This window comes from Artemia sp. Qi Xiang Cuo, chromosome 16 (genome assembly GCF_049724085.1).
Source record: "Artemia sp. Qi Xiang Cuo chromosome 16, ASM4972408v1, whole genome shotgun sequence".
Lineage (NCBI taxonomy): Eukaryota > Metazoa > Arthropoda > Branchiopoda > Anostraca > Artemiidae > Artemia > Artemia sp. Qi Xiang Cuo.
The window spans coordinates 3758843-3780675 of NC_142809.1; the positions used below are offsets into that span (position 1 = coordinate 3758843).

A 21833-nucleotide genomic window follows, 5' to 3' on the forward strand; every position below is an offset into this window, starting at 1 on the left:
CCCGCTAATGCAGAAATAAGTGGGAGGAGCTTTTTGTTCGCAAAGACCAGAAATGATCTGCGATAAGCTTACTGGTATATTCTGTCTACTGTGATTTTGAGTGAGAAAACTACAGTGTATGTATATTTTTATTAAATATTTAATATATATAGGTGGTTAGGGGTTATGTTAGGTTGGGTTAGGTTATGTATGCGGTCTGCTTTCCATAATTCTATGTCGGAGTTTCCATGATTTTGTTTCTAAAGTATTATATTATCAGCATGTTTTGGTATATTTCATTAGGATTAACTTAACTTCACTTATTGAGTGCGTTCCATTTAACAGAGAAGTACCCGGTATTTTTACACCATTTTTATGGTTCAACATTTTACAGCAGATACACTCTCAATTCCTAATCACACTCAGTCTAAAAATGAACGGATGACCGAGCTGAAAAAGCTATTTAAAAAAAAATGTTGCATGTTTTGCAGCAATAAAATGGTGAATTGGCAATTTATGGTGCTCTGCTCAATTGAGGAAACGGTTTACGGTCGGCCCTTACTGGACTGTCCTCGTTTATTGGCCATAAAAAAGAACCATGACATATTATATGATTGTGTCCAATTTGCGAAAATTGAGGGGATGACTTCCGAAATTCTAAGCAGTATTCCTTTGCAATATAATTAGTTTCCCAAGGGATTTCGAACTTAAAATATCAAGAACATTCAGATAAAGATTTGTCGTGTCTCCATAGACCCATCATAGGTCTGTCCATATTCGAAAATTGCGATTTTCTATGATTTTTCTTTGGTTGTTTCAAAATTATCAAGCTTTCAGGGTAGTACCAAATTTTGTTAGTGTTGCCACGTCCAACCGTGAAAATAAACTTGATTCGTCGATAAAAATTCAAAAAATAAGCTCAACCATCTCTAACAAACAATTGGCCACACAGTTACGTGGATGAAAGTATGCCACTCGAAGTCAAAAGACATAACAAATTAACAATTATACATATTCAAATCGATGCCAGTTTTTCTGCCTATTCAAGACCTTGAAAATAGCACCCAGCCCCACCATATCCGTATGGATACTTAGGCTGTATTCCAGGTTCAACAAAAAGTAACTGAAAGTTACGAAAAAGTTTTTTTTTTTTTTTTTTTTTTGTTCCAGCTGACGTTTCGTAAGAGTGGAAATAACAGAAACGTAGATTTGGATTTACTTTTTTAGCAGCTTTTCCAAAGATATAGTTAACGAGCATTCTCAGTGAAGTAGCTGTGAATCATTATCATCATTGCTATTAATATCAGTTTGTAACATATTGAAAGTATTATTAGACTTAATTATACAGAAAGAGTAATGAAGACGCTTAAAGCTCATGAAGGTTATGCCCTTACAAACCTAATTAGCCAGTAGTAACTTCATATCCGTTCCTGGTAGATGTCACTACAAGTAACTTCCATAGATAAAGTAAATTTGCTATTTTTTGCAACCTGCATTACAGGACTAGTAAGCAAACATTTTTTTTTCTTCAAAGTTATCCCCTCATAAATTTGTCTACCAAATGGTGCATTCAATATGATGGTTGGTTCAGTTAAAGCTTCAAAGGAAAGTCACACCTTCTTAAGCCGTTTGGTGCTATGTGTTTTTAATGATTTTTTGCACCGTTTGGTGCATATACTGGTGCACTGTTGCATTTGTTGCACTATATGCACCGTTTGGAGCACATGCACCGTTTGGTGTATATAGTACCGTTTGGCGCTATGTGTTTATTTTCATATGCAGTTATGCGCCCGCATAACTGCATATGGAGATGTTATTCATTAAAGATTGAATTCTCGATTTGGTACTTGAGCATTATTCGGTACACAGTCGAGACTGTAGATCTATAGATAAGATAATAACCAATTTTTACCTGTCAGTATCCGAAGAAAAGTAGCTTTGGCTCAGTTGAAATCTACGTTGCAGGTATATTTTTATTAAATATTTTATATATAGAGATGGTATTCGTTAGGTTTGGTATTTAATATCATAAGTTCTGTGTGGCACCCCCTCCCCATAATTCTTTGTTGTAGTTTTCATAATTTTGTTAATAAAGTACTGTATTAGTATCATATTTCATTATGATTAACCGAACTTCATTTCTCGAGTGTGTACCAAATAATGCACAAGTACCCCCGATTTTCTAAAATTTCTTAGGATATACATGGTTTTATAAGTTTCCGCTTAAACAAATTCGAACACTCAGATTTCATTTTCATTGTCCTTATTAACTGTGCGTTGTCAGGGTACGCACCACTCAAGGGTTTCCAATCCTGTCTTCAGTGCTCAAATAACCTAAGAAACTCGCGAGAATTGGTATTCTGATGCTTTAACGACCCCCCCCCCCCCCCCGCGAGTGACACATTTCTTTCTTTTTGCAAACAATTGGTCTTTTAGAGTAAAAACAAAATTGAAAACATATTTTTCGGCAGCCCTAGCCTAACCGTTAAAATAAAAACGCTTTTCTTTGCATTTATTACATTTGTTAGTTGGTTTGATTACATTTCACGATCAACCCTGCTCTTTTCAATAAAGCCATTTAAAGAAACCCATTTACGTCTTCTTTGAATTTATCCTAACCAAAAATTGAATGTATACTCTTATTTTACATGGATTCTGGTAGCTTCAACGTGGAAATACTCCAAAATTTTAACTAAAATCCAGCCAATTTGGTTCCCTTTCCCCTGAGAGTGTGCTCAGACTCGTGATATAGACAGAAAATCTCCTGAAACCATTGAAGTGCCTATTCTAAAAGGCACTCTTATGGTCGTCCTAACACATAAGAATCCTATTTCCTACTAAAAAGTGGTCTTTACAGCTATCCTTGGCCTTTTTTTGACAGCAATTTTAAAAGCAAAACCCGGTGGCATTATTAACAGTTCAAGAACACGTCACTCGTTATACTGCCAGTTGGTTCGCAGTTTTTTTTTTCTGCAATTATCACCTTAAAATTTCAGTTTTCAACTCAAATTTACGGATCAAATGAAATTTGCCCTAAATGAGAACGAATTGCCCGTTTCTAGTTAAATATCCCGACAAATTCATAATCAACAGGTTCAATATGCCCAAGACTTTTTTATCAGATTTGTTGTATCTTGATGTCCCCCATTAGTGGTAGTTTTTTTAGCCAGGCTCCCTGACTGCGGACTTGCAACTACATAAGTACCAACTCTACGAGTGCTTAGCCCACACAATATACAACAATTTTACAGAGATGTCATTGCATCATTAAATAAGTGACAGAAAATGGCTTAGCCTATATATTTTGACCAAGATGGCGGTATCCCTCAAAAAGGGTCTCAGACAGTACTTTATGGCACCCACCGAGCTGAAGGTCAGCAAGTAGGATCACCAGCAGCCTTGCAGCCCGGTGAAAAAAGAAATCACTAAATGTTAGTGATTTTTTGGTTGATTTAGTGATTTTCTTCAATAATCTAGTAATTTATGTGCAGATTTAGTCACTTTTTGCTTAGACGATACAAAAAATAAAAATAGTGATAAATAACTAGGGGTGGCAACCCTGATCACCAGCCATGTGCAGCTGACGAGAGCCAACCATAGCTGTATTCCAACTCTACAGCCGTAGTGTTCTCTAATAGCTAAATCTTTGCTGAAGGTTATTACCGAAAATTGTTGAAAACAACGATATGATAGTAATAAAGTATAGCGGATCTAGCCAAGTTTGCCATCCCTAGTGACTTTTTATATTGCCTAAACAAAAAATCACTAAGTCATTACGTAATCACTAGATTTTTGAAGAAAATCCCTAATTTAACCATAAAATTACTAAAATCTAGTGATTTCTTTTTCACTGGGTGGCAACCCTGGATTTTGAAGTGTAGCAGAAGACACACTGGCTGATGCGGGCAAGCCATTATCAGAGCGGGTAAAGGCCCATTCACAATGAGATTTAGCAAATACCGAATCTTAGCTAGCGCAAATTTGAGTCAATCAAAATTTTTTATAAAATGTTTCAGCCAATCATAAATCTGAAGGATTTTAAGGTAATTTCTCATAGTAATTTGTCTCTTTTGTATATATCAATTAGGGCAACTACATATTATAGCAATAAAGTTGAGTAGATGTAGGGGAGAACTCTGGATACTGCAGAAAATCCACCCAAGCCATTGAAGCTGCTAAAGGTCCTCCAATGAGATTTTAATAATACCGAGATTTAGGTTGCGCTAATCTGAGCCAATTAGATTGTTTTATAGCATTATTTAGTCAATCAGAAAGTTCTATGAAAAATCTGATTGAATCAAAATACTACCACTACTACTAACAACTCACCGTAGCACCACGCTGCCGCTACGCACTCTCCTCCTCCGTCACAAAATCCCCCAATCATCCCATTTCCATCATCCATAGCGCTATCTAAATCTCGGTATAGTAAGATTTCATTGTGAACGGGTCTTAACAGCCCTTCATTCACGAAGACATTGACTATATTGATAAACTCTGAGTACCTCTTGATAATTCAAGTAGCTTAAAATTAACTAGGCAAATATGAGTTTAAAAGCATAAGGACGAGTAAAGTTACGCAATCGTATTAATTTCGAGCACTTCAATATACAAATACTAAAAATATACAATTTATATTAATTTAGGCAATTTTTTCATTTTGTATATTTAATCTAGTGCATAGTTTTTTTTCTGTTTTCTCGCAGCTCTGCAAAATATTTACTACCAATCACTTTTAGCAACCTGGTGGCCAACACTTGGTTAAAAGAAAAGGTGTTTGGTGCAATTCTCATGGCAATCTGACAGGGCTGCCCAGGATTAGTTGAGAGTTAAGTAGGGAACACATTTAATGCTTTTATCTGCCCTTTCTCTCCATCCTTGCCTCTTTTTGTTTTCACCTAAAATGTTTGGTTCAAAGCCACTGAATTTTCAAGTTCATAATTCCTTCAGTTCTCGAGTTCCTTGTTCTTGACCTGACATGTATTATTAATCTTAGTGATGCAGTCTAATTCTATTCTCTTTTCTTGCCTTCCCTATTTCCTTTCGAGGGTTATGAAGAACGTGACTGAATTATTTAGCCTGCCCCCCTTAACCTTTTCTTCCATTTATATCTTAAATGATTCAGCACTGAGCATTCAGATTAACTGCTAAATTATGGAATACAAGAGGATTTTTTGCATTCTACTGGTTTTAGTCAGAGAAATATGTTATTAGTCCAGGAAGGGAACGGTTTGACCGGGAACAAATTGCAAGAGAAATGATTCTTTCACTACCCAACTCAGAAAAAAGCGCTGATTCCAAATATGCAAAGTTTGCTCATCTAGCTGTTTCACAAATATGTTTTTTTGAGATTGAGGTTGATTTGAGGAGGTGAAATTAGTGTTTCCATATAAAGGCGTACAACAACAGAATTGATGTCTAGAATAGGGTACTAGATCACGGTGAGTATGAAAATCACCTTTATTTGAACGTAAAATTAAAACTTTCATCTAAAAATTATGTTTTTGAAGTTGATGTTGATTTTGAGGATGTAAAATTCATGTTTTCATATAAAGGCGTACAACAACAAAATTAATCTCTAGAATTGGGTACTAGATCATGGTGACTATGAAAGTCACCTTTATTTGAATTTAAAATAAGAACTTTCATCTAAATTTTCTATCAGTTTCATAACCCTTTCGCAACTGACGAGACCTCACAGTCCCTGTATGTAAAAATCCTTCGGGCGATTCTAAATCTATCATTACAGTGATAAAACCTGTTCCATCGTGATTTGCCTTATCTGGCCAGTCGATTAATGGATAACAGGTCAAAGTTGCGTTCAGTCAGTGCGCGCTCGCTCTCTCTCTCTCTCTCTCTCTCTCTCTCTCTATCTACCTCTCTCTCTCTATCTACCTCTCTCTCTCTATCTACCTCTCTCTCTCTCTCTCTCTCTCTCTCTCTCTCTCTCTCTCTCTCTCTCTCTCTCTCTCTCTCTCTCTCTCTCTCTCTCTCTCTCTCTCTCTCTCTCTCTCTCTCTCTCTCTCTCTCTCTCTCTCTCTCTCTCTCTCTCTCTCTCTCTCTCTCTCTCTCTCTCTCTCTCTCTCTCTCTCTCTCTCTCTCTCTCTCTCTCTCTCTCTCTCTCTCTCTCTCTCTCTCTCTCTCTCTCTCTCTCTCTCTCTCTCTCTCTCTCTCTCTCTCTCTCTCTCTCTCTCTCTCTCTCTCTCTCTCTCTCTCTCTCTCTCTCTCTCTCTCTCTCTCTCTCTCTCTCTCTCTCTCTCTCTCTCTCTCTCTCTCTCTCTCTCTCTCTCTCTCTCTCTCTCTCTCTCTCTCTCTCTCTCTCTCTCTCTCTCTCTCTCTCTCTCTCTCTCTCTCTCTCTCTCTCTTAGAAACATTAAACCAGTTTAAATTTAGCTATATCTTTATAGGTTGAACGATGAATGCGTTGATAACTACTCTTTAAGTTTGAATTGTTGATATGAATCGTATAAGTTGCAAAAAAAAAATAGTGAAAGAGCCAGGAAAGGTCGTTTTTGGAGAAAAAGGTGAAAACCCAGTGAATGAAGCTAGTCGATAAAGGAAGCGTGAAGATGTCACAGCAGTTATTCGGGATCCTGTCCATAAGTCATTGCAGGTCTAGCTTCACAAACAAAAAATCTATTGAACAGTACTTGTCATCGTTGTCGCAGGTGAACAAAGTCAGAGGCGAGAATCTTCCCGTTTATCTGGAAACTTCAACTTCAAATCCGATTGTCTCTTTTGCTCTACGCCAGTTACCTTTGACAGAACGAAGAAGAAGGAAGACAGTTTCAAGGTTAGAACGAGATTTGAAAATACACTAAGAGAGGTTTGTGGAAAGAGAAATGATGACTGGTCAGGAGCAGTGATGACTAGAATTCTTGCTGACACTGCCGATCTACACGCTGCTGATGTAGTTTACCACAAATCCTGCAACTCAAACTTTCTAACGGAACTTAACATACTCAGCAAGTACAGCAAAATTCCTTTACATTCCGGAAAGCGAAGACTGGTTAAGACCATAACTTGAGTCAGGACGAGGCGCTCGGAAAAGACATCAGGTTTTTCCAGGCAAACGACGATGAACAACTAACGAAAAAGGACCTTGCTAGCATGGTGAGCGAGCTTATGGGTGATTTACAGGATTCAGGATATAGTGAAAGATACATGAAAAAGAAGATGCGAGATAGATTTGGTGAAAGCGCAGTATTTGCAGAGATAAACGGCAGACAGAACGTCATTACGCTAAGAGCCACAGCTCATGTCATTCTCCACGAGTATTACTTAAAACCAAAAAATGTCGACGTGGAACAGGAGAAGGAAGCTATCGTCCGAGCTGCAGCAGCTATAATCAAAAGTGATGCCAAAGGTATTAAACAACAAATGGATGGATCCCAATTCTGAAAACCTCGGGGAGATAACAGACAACCTCGAATACCTACCCTCATGTTTGCGGCTTTTTCTAAAAATTTTGTTCGTAGGAGACAAAATAAACGGAAAGGTTGCGACAATAGGTCAGTGCATGTTACAAACCTGCCGGCCAAAGATAATCAGACCACACTTTCACATTGGATTAGCTGTCCAGTTGCATCATCAGTTTGGTAGCCACTTTCTAATTGACATGTTCAGTGCTATGGGTTTCAGCTCATCATATTACGAGACGAAGCTCTTCCAGCGTAACGCTGTGGTTTCTAACAGCGTAAACATAGAGGGTCTGGAAGGAACTTTTTGCATGCAGCACATAGCTGATAACGTTGACCACAACGGCCAAAGCCTTGATGGTAACGGCACTTTTCACGGCATGGGCATAATTGTTTCTGTGACGCCACTGTTGAGGTCTTCAACAGTACTTAAGAGGAGAAAGTTTGTTACGTCAAGGCAGATAACTGAACCGAACCGAATTCCCATTAAGTATCTCAGACAGACACTAGGACAACCTAACCTTCTGTACGATCCGCTACCACAAGCTTCGATTCTGGATCCCTCAAAATATTGCGACTTGCTATGGAAGATGTCAAGACTCTTTCCTGTACCCTTGCCTAGCTGGCAGGGAGCTATGAGTGAACTGTATGTTGATACGCAGTCAGGCTCTTACACAGGGAAAGCCTTCATTTTCTTCATGCCCTTGATAGATATGAGCTCAAGTAATCCCATTTGTATCTACTCCACACTCAGCTTCGTTTGCGAACAGTGTTCCAGATACGATGCAACTCCAGTACTGACCTATGATCAGCCACTTTACTGGAAAGCTCTTACCATTATTGCTGCCGAGACGGATGCAAGACCTATAAAAAAAATCGTCCTTCGGTTGGGTGGCTTCCACACATTCATGAGTTACATTGGGGCTGTTGGACAGATTATGGAAGGCTCTGGACTTCATGACACGTTGGAAATAATATATGCGCCAAATACTATTTTACAAATCACTTCTGGGAGAGTCTATTTCGGAGATATACGAGGACACATACTTGCTGACTGGTCAGTGAAGACACTATCCTTCGCTAAACTTTACAGTACTAAGGATGCCGCTGATTCAGCAGACGCGGAAAAATATTCTGTGCCTCCGACGAGCTTATGGAGTTCTTCACTGTTTATCTTGGTGGATTGGAAGGTCACACAGACATGCGAAGTATAGAGGAAAATCTGTCCCTGGCAAAAGTCGCCAAGAAATTTTCTTCTCTTAAACAGTCACTTTCGGAAAAGTCGCGTACGGCGAAACTGTGGATACAATATATGGAAATGATAGACATACTGAAGAAGATCATCCAAGCAGAGCGTACGGGGAACTGGGATCTTCACCTTCAGGCAGTTGAAGCTATGTTGCCGTATTTCGCAGCGTCCAACCACTTCCTATATGCGAAGTCTGCCAGGGTGTAACTGCAAAATATGAAACAGCTGGAAACTACCAATCCCGACGTGTTTGACAATTTTCAGAACGGGAGCCATGTTATCCGCAGATCCGAAAAATTTTGGGCGGGCCTGTCGTCAGATCTGGTCATTGAGCAGGTTCTCATGCGCTCGTTGAAAACTAACGGTAGTCTTACAAGGGGAAGCGGCATGAGTGAGTTGCAGAGGCTGACTTGGTTACTCTCAGCACCAACTTGTAGTGCAATTAATTCGTCGATGCAAAATGTTGCCAAAGTCCAATACGAGACAAGCGAACAGCACAAAGAAGTTAGAGAGTCGAGGCTTGAACGCGACAACCATGACACTAGCAAACTTCTTTGCTTTCTTCCTGAAAATGCCCCTTTCGCAGAAGACCCGAGCTTCCGAAACATTATCTCTGGAGTTACGGCTGATGAAAAAGTCAACGTCGACACTGCTAGATCCGTCGGACAAGAAATCTTGGGTAGCAAGGCAGGGAAAAACGTCAACACTTACACATTTAAGAATAAGTTTGTGGATATAATGCTTGCTCATGAGGGTGTACTAGTTATTGACAGACAGCAGTTATCTTTGACTCAGAATTTATGTTTCAGCGGCTGGTGACAGTTGCTGGAAATAGGAAAGACGATTTGGAGTCATACTTTAAGTATGAATTGTGTTCATCGCCTCCGTCACTTTTGGAAGCAAACGGACTTCCACGAACAGCCGATAAGCCTGCCCTCGCCGATGCGATGTGGCGTCTAGTTGCAGAGCAGAAGACTTCGTCGAAGATTTCAGTGACAAGCATATAGTTCTCGATGGTGGGGCACTGCTTCAGCGAATTCCTTGGGAAAAAAAATCAACTTATGATAGTATCTGCCAGAAGTACGTTGACTACGTTGCACGGAAATGCGAGGTGCCAAGGACGTCGGTGGTTTTCGACGGATACGACCAAGCACCTTCAATCAAAGACATCACCCATTTGAGACGGAAAGGGAAACGATCGTGCCCGCAGATCAATTTTAGCAGGAATATGGTCTGTTCTACAAAGAAAAAAGTGTTCCTAAGCAACTTCAAGAATAAGCAAGCCATCGTAACCATGACCAGTGAGTACCTGACCAAAGCTGGGTGTCAGGTATACCAAGCAGAAGGGGACGCTAATCTTCTCATTGTTCTAACCGCAGTTCGATCTGCTTCTCTTATGCCTACTGTCCTGGTTGGAGACGAGACAGATCTGCTTATACTCCTCTGTTATCACGCACAGACAGATATCCAAGCAATGTACTTTTATTCCTAACCTTGAGCTGAAATCTCAAAGAATAGCATTTGGGATGTAAATGCAACGAAAATAAACCTAGGATCTCGTATATGCAGCACAATCCTGTATGTCCACGCCTTTTTTGGGTGCGATTCAACTTCTCGTGTCTATGGCATTGGGAAGTCAGCGGGACTACAGCTTCTGATAAAAAACAACAAGTTTTACAAATCCGCTTAAGTTTTCATGGACCCACTATCCACCAAGCACAACATTTCAGTAGCTGAGGAGATAGCAATGATGCTTTTGTGTAAGTATAGGGGCTCAAGTTCAACCCTCGATCAGTTGCATCATCTGAAATTGATCGAGGACGTTATAGCATCTGCTTCTTATGTTGCGTCTAAAGTGCTCCCTCCCACCAGTGATGCTTGCAGCTTCATTTAGAGTTTATTTGCAAGTTGAATCGTGGAAAACCGTGGGATGTAATCTCGACCATAGCCAGTTCGGTTGCGTAGTTCAGAATGGATTATATCGCCCTATTTTTGGTGAACTCCCCGCTGCCCCCAACTCTCTCCATGCAGTTTTTCGCTGTAACTGCAAAACCAACTGCTCAAATATACGATGCACTTGCAAAAGAAATGGCATGAAATGCACCTGGGCCTTTGGAGCTTGCAAGGGAACAAGTTGTGCGAACTGTGTTACAACTGAGTTTCTCGGAGTTGATGATCTCGGAGTTGATGATCTCGAAGATAACAAAGATCTATGAATGTTGCTATTTCGTTTTTGATCACATTTGTATATTATATAACTGAAAAAGTTGAGAATGCTTTAATCGTTAATTAAACCATCAAAATGTGTGATAGTTGTCATTCTACATTTTAAGACCGGTTTCTTTCAGATTCAGCGTGGTTTAACACTAGATGAGAAAATTCACCCTCCTCCCACATACTTCCCCTTTAAATATTGATAACTGTTGCTTATCCTTGCAGTTGGAGATCATTTTCAGATTCAGCACACTTTATTACTCCTAAATGCATATTGTTTTTCGTGGTTTTACGCATTTTTGCAAAAGACATATTTCTCCTCCTCGTTATTTACCTCAACCCCAAAAAAACATATTTGTGAAAGTTTTAATTTTACGTTCAAATAAAGGTGATATTCATACTCACCGTGATCTAGTACCCTATTCTAGACATCAATTCTGTTGTTGTACGCCTATATGTGGAAACACGAATTTCACCCCCCTCAAAATCAACCTCAAACTAAAAAAAACATACTTGTGAAACAGCTAGATGAGCAAACTTTGCATATTTGGAATCAGCGCATTTTTTTTTAGTCTGGTAGTGAAAGAATCATTTCTCTTGCAATTTGTTCCGGGTTAGGCACTTTTTTTCACACACTTCCTGGACTATATCACCTTGTGGGAGTCTCTACAAAACGATTCGATATACAAGCTTGCAAAGTCGAAATTTTACGAAACGCGATGCAGGTCTCAAAAAGAAAAGAAGAAATGTCACCAAATAAATACAGCGTTTAGAACTGGGAATGTTTTTAAAATTAGATTAATCCGAATAGAAAAGGGCCCTTAGACTAGAAATGGTAATAATATACTTTGGTAAGGTAAATAGTTGAAAAACACTATCTTACATCAAAGCTACTTTATCAATACAAATCTTCTTGGCACATATTTTATGAATCTTGTAACTGTGTGTTGGTCATTATCTCTGTATTCTCCCCCATTTAATATCCTCTAATCTATTTCTAATTGCTTATGGTTGACAGTGAATGAGGAACAATCTTTTATTGTAGAATGTACAAAAAAACAAACTTGCAAAATTTCATTTCGGTAACAAAACGAAAAGGGGAATTGTTACCAAATAAATACAGCGCTCAGAAGTGTGAGGTTATAGAAATATTCAAAATAGCTTAAATATAGTATAAACATTTTTTTTTATCAGAGTAAGAATGACAAAAGATGAGCATATATAAATCCATACACAAATTGAAACATAAAGCGAACAGTAATTACTAATCATTGAATTAAAAGTAGCCGAAAACGGAGAGAAAAACTAAAATGTATAATAAAATTAAACATAAAGATAAATAGTGGGGGGGGGGGTGTGTGTGTAAAGGTTCAGGACGAAATTGTATAAAGTGACCGGAACAGGTTATATTCGGACCAAAATGATATACTTTACAGAACTTACAGGTTGAGCGAGTAAATCCAGTTATTATTCCAAATTTTAAACCTGTATTTGTGTTGGTCAATGATCCAAATTATGATGTTCTTCCAGTATAGCTTAGCATTAACTGGTCTGAAGACTCTTAACTCAGGACATGAATATCCAGATAAAACCAAATGACAATAATAAGAATATTTTTTTTTTATTTGGATTGAATGAAACAGGTAAAGGGTTCAAATTTTAATCGCTTACCAAATAAAGGTATGTCTGAGGGAATGGTGACTCCCACGCCACATCATATAAATGTCAGAATATGATTAGAATATATTCACCTTTCACAAGTCGATTGATTCGATTGACCTAGCTTCACTTCTTGGCTGTGGTCGGTATAATACAAAAGTACCAAGTGAGGAGTGCAGTCAATACAAAATATATAAAATATTGTTCAGCATTAGAGTATTCATGAAATTGAAAGTAATAAAGTCGTAGGCACCGAGAAAAGAATTTTAACTTAGAAATCCAGAACAATCCTTAGAAATTCCTAGAAATCAAGTTGTGAACTGGATATCAATTTGAACCACCAAGAACCCTAACCATCAAGGAGCCCATCCCCCAAGGACCCCAACCTCCAAGGGTCCCAATACCCCCTCCACCAACTTTTTGCCCCCCCCCATTTTTTAAACTTTTTTTTCATGTCTTAATTGATATTGTGTATACGTGTAACAAAAAAAGTGGTTCAGAGATGTGTAACTGTTTCAAAAGTGCTTAACTGGCTTATTTTGAACTCTGAGGAAATAATGTAAATATAGGTTTTAGCTCTGGGATACCGTTTGAAACATGAAGTTACATTTTTCTGTCAATTGAAATAAGCTTCTTAAAATATTCTGATGAAATAAATAAAGTCGAATAAATTTTAAGCAATATTACGACAGTACTATAAGGGAAATGATACAATCTCAAACGTTTTTACTGGTTCAGAAGTGTAACACTGATTCAAAAGTGCTTATCTGGTTTATTTTGAACTCTGAGACGTTACTGGAGATATAGGTTTAAGCTCAAAGATACCGTTTGAGACATGAAGGAATATTTTTCTGTATTGAAATAAGCCTTTTAAAACATTCTAATAAAATTAATGAAGTCGAATAAATTTTAAGCAATGTTATGGTGCTACTATGAGGGAAAAGATACAAGTCCCAAACGTTTTTAACTGGTTCAGAAGTGTATAACTGATTCCAAAGTGCTTAACTGGTTTAATTTGAACCCTGAGATAACTGGTTTTCTGATTTAAGTAACTTGGGATATACATTTTAGCTCTAGGATACCCTTTGAGACATGAACGTACATTTTTATAAAAACTGAAACCTAAGCTTCTTAAAACATTCTAATGCAATTAATAAAGTCAAATAAATTTTATGCAATGTTATAGTGGTACTATGAAGGAAATGATACATGTCTCAAACTTATTTTGGGACTTTATTTTGAACTCCAAAAGCAGTTTACGGATCAACATGCTACTAACTGCTTATAGTCATATGACAACTTATCGTGTATATTAAACAGGTTGACACTCTAAGCTATGTCATGAAATCTCACCTGTTTTTAATTGAATGTCCGCGATGTAAAAACATTCTTTGTTGAAATAACACTTAAATCTACTATCATGTTGAAACCATTTGATTATTGTATAAGATATCCCAATACAAAGTGTAAAGCAAATGAAGTTATGTATTATTTTCGAGAGATTGTAACATAAGTAAATGTTTAAAACTGAACACACATTGGAGTTTTAGAGTCTGACCGTATTTTCACTTCGTTTTAAAATTCAGCAAACTGCAAATTTGTGTTTGTTTTGAGTTTGACTCGGTTATTTACTGTAACTTCTGTTTGTTTGGGCCACATTTAATTATCAATGCTGATTTGTAGTAGTTTTACGCTTGATGATTTATTTGAATTTAGTTTTTGCGCATTTTGGTTTAATTGGGTTCTTTGCTATTCTTTGAAAAACTGGGATTTTGTCTTAGGACACAAACCTTTTAGAGTTTTAGAGTTTGACTGTATTTTACATTGTTTTAATATTCAATAAACTGCAAATTTATGCTCTGGCCTTGGGAAGGCATAGAGCTTTTGAGCCCTACTTTTGTTAATTTCTGATTGTTTTGAATTTTATTCGGTTATTTATTGTAATTTCTGTTAGTTTTGCGATTCCATTTATTTATCAATGGTGACTTGTGGTAGTTTTACGCTTGAAAGATTATTTTTTGCTCATTTTGGTTTAATAGAGTTCTTTTCTCTTCTTTGAGAAAATTCGCAACTGAATCGGAGATTTTTTTCTCTTCCTTGGGAACATTCAGGATTGACCTGTAACTTTTTTTCTCTTCCTTGAGAAAATTCAGAAGAGAACTTGAACTTTTCTTTATTTCTTGGAAAAAGACTAAATTAAAGTGGAACTTTTTCTTCTTGTGAAAACGCTAGCAAGTCAAACACTTAGAACGTTTACATTTTTAAGGTGTGGTATGAATGGCATGAAAAAATAGACACAACAATACTACTAGTACTAACAACTCACCGCAACACCAATTCACCCGAGACAAACATAGCTACGTTTTATCAAGAAAACATTCTAAAATTAGCTATAGAATGAATGGCTAAAAAACGATAATACTACTACTATTAGTAACTCACCACAGCTATACACTTCTGAACCATTTTTTTTTTGTTATAGGTATACACAATATCATTTAAGACATGAAAAATAGTTGAGAAAATGGGTGAGAGGGGCCAAAGAGTTAGGGGAGGGGTATTGGGAGCCTTGGAAGTTGGGATCCTTGGCGGTTGGGGTCCTTGATAATAAGGGTCCTTCGTGGTTCAAATCCTTAACCAGCTCACTACTTGATTTATAAGGATTTATTAGGATTGTTCTGGATTCTTTTCTCGGCGCCTACGACTTTATTATTTTCAACTTTAAGCATACTCCAATACTAAACAATATTTTATATTAGTTGCACTCCTCACTTGGTAGTTGTGTATTATACCGACCAAAGCAAAGAAGTGAAGCTAGGTAAATCGAATCAATCGACTTGTGAATGATGAATATATTTTAATCATATTCTGACATTTATATAATATGCCATGGCAGTCAAAATTCCCTCAGACTTACCTTTAGTTTTTAAGCAAATAAACTTTCAACCCTTTACCTGTTTCATTCAATCAAAATAAAAAAAAAATTCTTATTATTGTCATCTGGTTTTATCTTGATATCCATGTCCTGAGTTAAGAGCAATGTAACCTGTTCGGTCGCTTTATACGATTACGTCCTGGACCTTTACCCCCCCCCCTTACTACTAAGATAATATAAATTACTACAGATAACTGAATCCTAAAACGAACAGAAATCAAAAATGAAGGATCAAGCCAAATTAAAAACGAACAGAAATTACCACAGACAGAAGCCGGACAAACACTTCCAAAACCTTCTAAAGGCTAGAGCGTCATTTGCACTTTTCTGAAAACGATTTGTATTTTGAACAGTGCGTTTTTTGTCTGCCAAACTTCAACCAATCGCCAATTATAGACAGTTTATAACTATTGTCGCAGTTCAACCCACAGTTAATAAAATTAGGGAAATTAAAAGTCTTTTTTAGGCAAAAAGTAATGAACCATTAAGTTAAACCACAATATTGAAAAAAAATTACAATGATATCTATAAACATATTCATCTGTTTCTGGTTTTTCAATTACAGAATTTCTTCCGGAAGTTCTACATCAATAACCGATGGTTGAAATAAGTCAGCATACAGCGAGGGGTCACGGATTCCACAAATCACGTACAGCACCGGCAGCGTTCCAAGCGTGTTGACAGTTTGTCAAGCGGGTTGGAACTGTGTCAAGCGTTATGGGGTATGTGCCATGCGTGGCGAAACAGTGCGGCAAATGTAACGCTCCGTAATGTGCACCAAGGGATGGAAAGTAGGTGACTCCTCGATGGTTAGATACCACAAAATATGATCAACTTTTACTCTATCTTCCCTTTACAACATTTGAATAAGAATAAGCCGCTTACACAGTCATACACATTCGGTATTAAATTATAGTTAATTTTTCCCACGAAAACGCATTCAGATGAAGAAACCACATATTTAATTATTTTTTCGTGTCAATGCGACGTAAACGCGTAATTTGTGTACATAAGGTGACCTTCATGGATATTGCTTCTTGGCTTGGCGCCTTCCTGACGAAAAACAATAATATAAATAAAAACGCTGAAATCAAAACACAAAATTCATTTTTATTTAGGGTGCAGGAGATTTCAAATTCACTGGAGTTTCTTTCCCAGAGGCTTAGTACACCCTTCAAAATATTCCAGTGGGAACGACAAAGGTCCAAAAACAGGATTTTCGCCAGCTAAATGCCTTATGTCTTGAATATGAAACAAAATCAAAGGTCTACTCGATGCCGTGGTGAATTGTAAGCCCCAAAAGGGTTGGAATAATGGAAAATCTGTGTGAAGTCTGATATAAATGACTCGTCTTTTTCTTGCCTATATGTCTACAAAAAATGTATGGATCTATGTAAATTATATACGTCAAAGGCCGGCCCTATTTGTAACTTGATAGTAAATTACAGCAATGGTTAGAATAGTGTTAAAAGGCAGGACTCACTATTCATTTTAATCATGTTGTTTTAACCTTTTGTTTTAGATTATTTGACTCTTGTCTACGTTTTCAGTGTTTTAACCGTGTTTTAAAGGGTTTTTACGTTTTCAATAATTTGTGTTTATTTCTTAGCATTGGGCAGCAGTAATTCCTCAGTAACATACTTTTAGCATGAGAAGATAAGATAAAACTTTGAGAACTACTCCTACCACAAGCAACTCATTCCTACACCAAACCAACTGAGGCCAACACAGATGCACAAACTCCTCTTCCATTCCAAACTGTCCCCACCCCATCTTTTACCAGGAAGTTCTAATCCCCTTAAAGTCCCTTCGCATTACTTCTGCTCATTCAATTTAGGAACAACTCGCTGTTCGTTAAGCCCCAGAGGGATGGCCAAAAAGCACAATCTTTGGCAATCGATCATCCGAAAAACATGGCCTAGCCGTCTTAAACTTCCTCCATTATAACCCTAGAAAGTGGAACCGAACCACGTTTTAGTACAGTTTATTATTTTATCAAACGAGCACCAAAGACTATCTTTCTATAGTTCCTCTGGAAAACATCTGGGAAACATCAAAAGCTGATGGAAAACATCAGATTTGGAAAGCGAAAACAATTGTTAAGTCAATTTTCACTTTTTGGACTGAACTTTTTTTTAACATGGACCAAGCCCGTATCCAGGGGGTAAGGAGGTTTGACCCCTTCCCTCCAAATTTTTGTCGGAGTCGCAAAAACGTAACAAAAATGCATATAAAAAGCTTTTTTATGATTTTTTTAAGTTTTTTGTAAACCCCCCCCCTGAATAATTATCACCCCCCCCCTCCCCAAGCAAAATTTTTTAAGGCGTTTTTCAAAGTTTGATTGTACCCCCCCCCCCCCAAAAAAAAAAAAAACATCTGGGATACACCCTTGACATGGATACACTCAGCTGACATTCCTCGAAAAAAAAAACTAAGGAAAATCTTAAAGTTTAGTAAATGAAAATACACTTTTTTAAGAAGATTACTTACGCGATCTTGGGACTTTCAGCTCTGTTACAAGAATATTTTTAGTAATTTTAAAACAACCGGTTTAACAATCGGTTTAAAACAACCGAGTGTGATTTAGGGCATGAAGATGATAAGGTACCAAATACAACCCTTTCATGAATTACATACCATTCAGTGTTTTCAGCATGATATAAGACCTTAAGGGGCATGGCTTGAACGGTATGTGGTTCAGATGAACGAACAGAAAAACATACCTCCATAAAAGGGTTACTGAACATCTCTCAAAGAAGCAAGAGTTTTAAAACTCTTAAAAGAAGAAAAAGAAGAAAAAGTTTTAGGTGGCCTGCGAGAGCAAGAAAGACTCCTCTTCCTCTAAAGCATCTCCTCCGTCTCTCTTGTCCACTCCTACTACTAGTGCCTTCCTTTGTTTATCTGTTTTTCTTCTTTCTATTTTTGCGTGTTCGTCGGTTAGCTGATGGCAATAAATTTGTTTAGGCATAATTCTGATGCCTTAACTTAAACCTTCTGTTAAAGTATAGCTCACTGTATTCTCCAGTGCACATTTTGTTTATTTATTTTTTGTTTTAATTTAAATCTTAAATATTGTGGAGTCATATAGTAGCTTCAAAGGAGTTGTATGAAGGAGTAATATTCACAACTGTGTTGGCTTCAGGTGGCTTAAGGCTGCAATTTCTTATAGCAATAGCAGTAGTGATCTTAGTTATTATTATTTAGTGATCTTAATTAATTTACTAATAACTAATTAAGTAATTAATAATCTTAATTCTGCTATCTTAATTAAATCTTCTACTGTTTTCCATTAATCTGGACTATATTACAACTGTTTCTCTATAATTTGCCCTTTCTATTCGACTTTTAACGTAAAAACACTTACCATTATTTCCTCTCGTGAACACCAACTTGTTAGTTCCTTCCACTGAGTTATAGGTGGTGATTTGGCCATAACGCTTCTTCGCAAATCGAAGAACTGAAAAGTCTGCATTTTGATTTACATTTGAATGCTTTTGAACTGTAACCCGAATTTCTGAGTTTTCCACTTCTGACTGTCCAGTGACCTAAAATATAACCAAATTTAAAACATTTGTAAGAGTCCAGCAAAATTTGATGACCGAGTCAAAACTGGAACGTCTTTATGGTATAATCACAATTTCAATTTTTATTTCCTGAGAGCAGGAAAAAATATTTTTTATTATATCATCTTTTTGTGTAAGTGTGTGTCTGGGAGGAGGGGAAGGTAAAAGTTAGGAAGCAGGTGAAGTAAAACATAAAATGAGGCAAATTATCTTTTATAAGTGCATACACCTGTGTACAAGTTTCCCAGTGAAGGAGATTTTAGGTGATGAAAACCACATCATCAAACTCAAAATGTCTGTAGATTCAAGATGGAGCTCTTTACACCCTCCCAAGAAGTTCCCACTTTACTTAAATCTTTCCTTACATCCTCCCACCCCATTTGGGGGTGACCTGCTCTTCGCTTGGAACTAGACAGTTGGCCAACAAGGACAGTCTTGGGCAATATATCATTCTTCATCCGCGGAATGTGCCCCAGCCACAAGAAACATTCTACGAATACCTTTAGAAGAACACCCTTAGAAGGGGTAATTCTGATGATCGTTCAAGTCACTAAATATTAAGCTAATAATTTTGAAAAAAAAGCATAGTAACTAATCTATACCCATGTTCCAGTTTGGGTATGTTGTTAATCTTTTTTTCATAATAAAATTTATAATTTATAAAATTTATTTTATATATATATTTTTTTAATAAAACCCTTATTGTATGAAAAAGTGTGTGCTAACACAGAAAATCAACGAAAAAGTATATTATCAATAGAAATCATTAAAGGACAATTATAACTTGTTGGAATAATATATCACCAGCACTCATTATGAATTACAAGGGCTTTGCACCGCATGACTCTGGGGAAAAACCTTGGCACACCTCTGCTAATATGCAGCCCACTGATTCATTGGGGAAATAGATGTTAATATTGAGCCTGCAACACTATAAACTTTCATCCGGTCATAGATGAAAAATGAAACTACAGCCATTAGGATTTTGTTGAAAGGCCATGCCATTAGGCCTGTCTTCTCTTAGCATTTGTGTTTCCATTCCCGGAACCTTCCTCAAATCGTAACGCCTTAACAGCTGAAAGCTACAGAGGAAACCATAATTTTTCCAGTTCTGTCTTTTAATTGTCTAAGGGGATGGGGGCAGTGACAGCGATATATGACCTTACACATATGTAAGTTATTTTGCCACCATCACCCTGCTAAAGAACTCGGCTAAAGGATTAGGACCATGTCAGACATTGCGTCTGATAAAGGTTCGTGTATAATTTTCTCAATATTTTTTGCTTCTAATTTTTATAACCCGTATACCAGGGCTCTCACTTCAATTAAATATTATTAATATAGCCTTGAAATTACGAATTTAAAATGAGACTTCGAAAAATGCATAAGGTCTTGTTCATCTTTGATAGAGTATCGATGGCTAGAGTCTGAGCTCTTGATCAGACTTTGAGTCCAGAGCTAACTATGGTGCAGAGCTGGGAGGCAGGAAGGCAGATTCAGCTGGCCAATAAAAGTTGCTACGTCTTTTCCAAAGCGCAGAATGCGAAGATGTATGCAGAATATGAAACGATGCAGAAGTGCAGACACCTTACCATTACCACCCTCACAAAGCCACACCTAACCCTATATTACATTGTATGAGAGCCCACTTTCACAAAGTTAATACCCCACTCCAGAATATCGCTAATGGTGGAGTGGCTGATTAGGGGTAAATTTGGAGGGTATTTATGGATATGGGTCATCTTGTGACAACCATATTTGAAAAAAATTGAAATTATGGCAAAAAGAATCTGAAACATCTCCATATTTTTGGGGGGCTAAGATCTTACGTACATAGGCCTACCTGGTTATCATAAAAATAGTTGCTAATAGATTTTATTATAGCCGAAAATAACATAGGTAGAAGCAATAATAACCCAAGGCATGACTATCTCAGTCAGTCTCATAACGAAAGATGAGATAGCACATAAGCTACATTTCATCATTTCTTTATAATTGCTGTTAGCCATCAAATCTTAATAGCACACAATAGATGACGAAAAGAAAAATTATTTTCGTTAGCAACAAAACTAGACTTTTTTTTAGATCATGTGATCCATCCTAAACCATCTTCAAGGAAATCTGTGTTAAGAAATTGACGGAACATTGATCGATCATAATTATTGACTGTGTTGCTTCAATTTCGTGCCAGAAACTAGAGTGGGAATATCTCTAATCTAGGCACTTAATTTGTTTTCACTTGCCGGAAGTTAGAGAACAGTGTTGTCAATTGAGTGTTGTCATAGTATTTCCATTTCCAAAGTAGCACAGACAAGTACGTAGGCAGGATTATTTTGCGGGAGGTCAATAATAACAAGCTCATTTTAATAAGAACTGCCAACTTGGAAAAATTTAGTATTTGGGGGGGGGGGCAGGCTTCTTCCCCTGCGCACATCTAATAAGTACAGGCACTGGTATTAGAACCGGGCAAATTAGCCTCAGGATCATTCATCCTGAGGTTTGTAGAAGAGAGGGTACGTCAAACATTTTCATCAAATTTTTACCATGATAATAGTGATATTCATGGTTATGAGACTAGATTTTGTGATAATTTGGCGGTTGCGCACAGAAGCAGCCCACTGTCCGGATTTGGATTATCGTTTCTTATAACTTCAATGTGGAATTAGTTACCGGTGAGCTTCAGGGCAATTGAACATCTTTTAGTTTTTAAGAGACAAGTAAAAAGTATTTATTAAATGAACGGTAACTTGATTTTTGTTGGCAGACAGCGAGAAGACGGCTATTTTGAATGTTGTTTTGGATAGTTTGTTATGATT

At 37.3% G+C, this 21833-nt stretch overlaps 1 protein-coding gene across 2 annotated transcripts in view; it reads right to left on the bottom strand.

The window, feature by feature from the left end:
* Positions 1-21833, bottom strand: part of LOC148942487 (transforming growth factor beta receptor type 3-like) — a 246130-nt gene that overhangs the window by 94237 nt on the left and 130060 nt on the right. For both annotated transcript variants that reach the window (XM_089102668.1, XM_089102667.1), the window contains exon 5: positions 18819-18999. In XM_089102668.1, coding sequence (XP_088958794.1) covers positions 18819-18999 — 181 coding nt within the window. The remainder of the gene's footprint in view (positions 1-18818; positions 19000-21833) is intronic.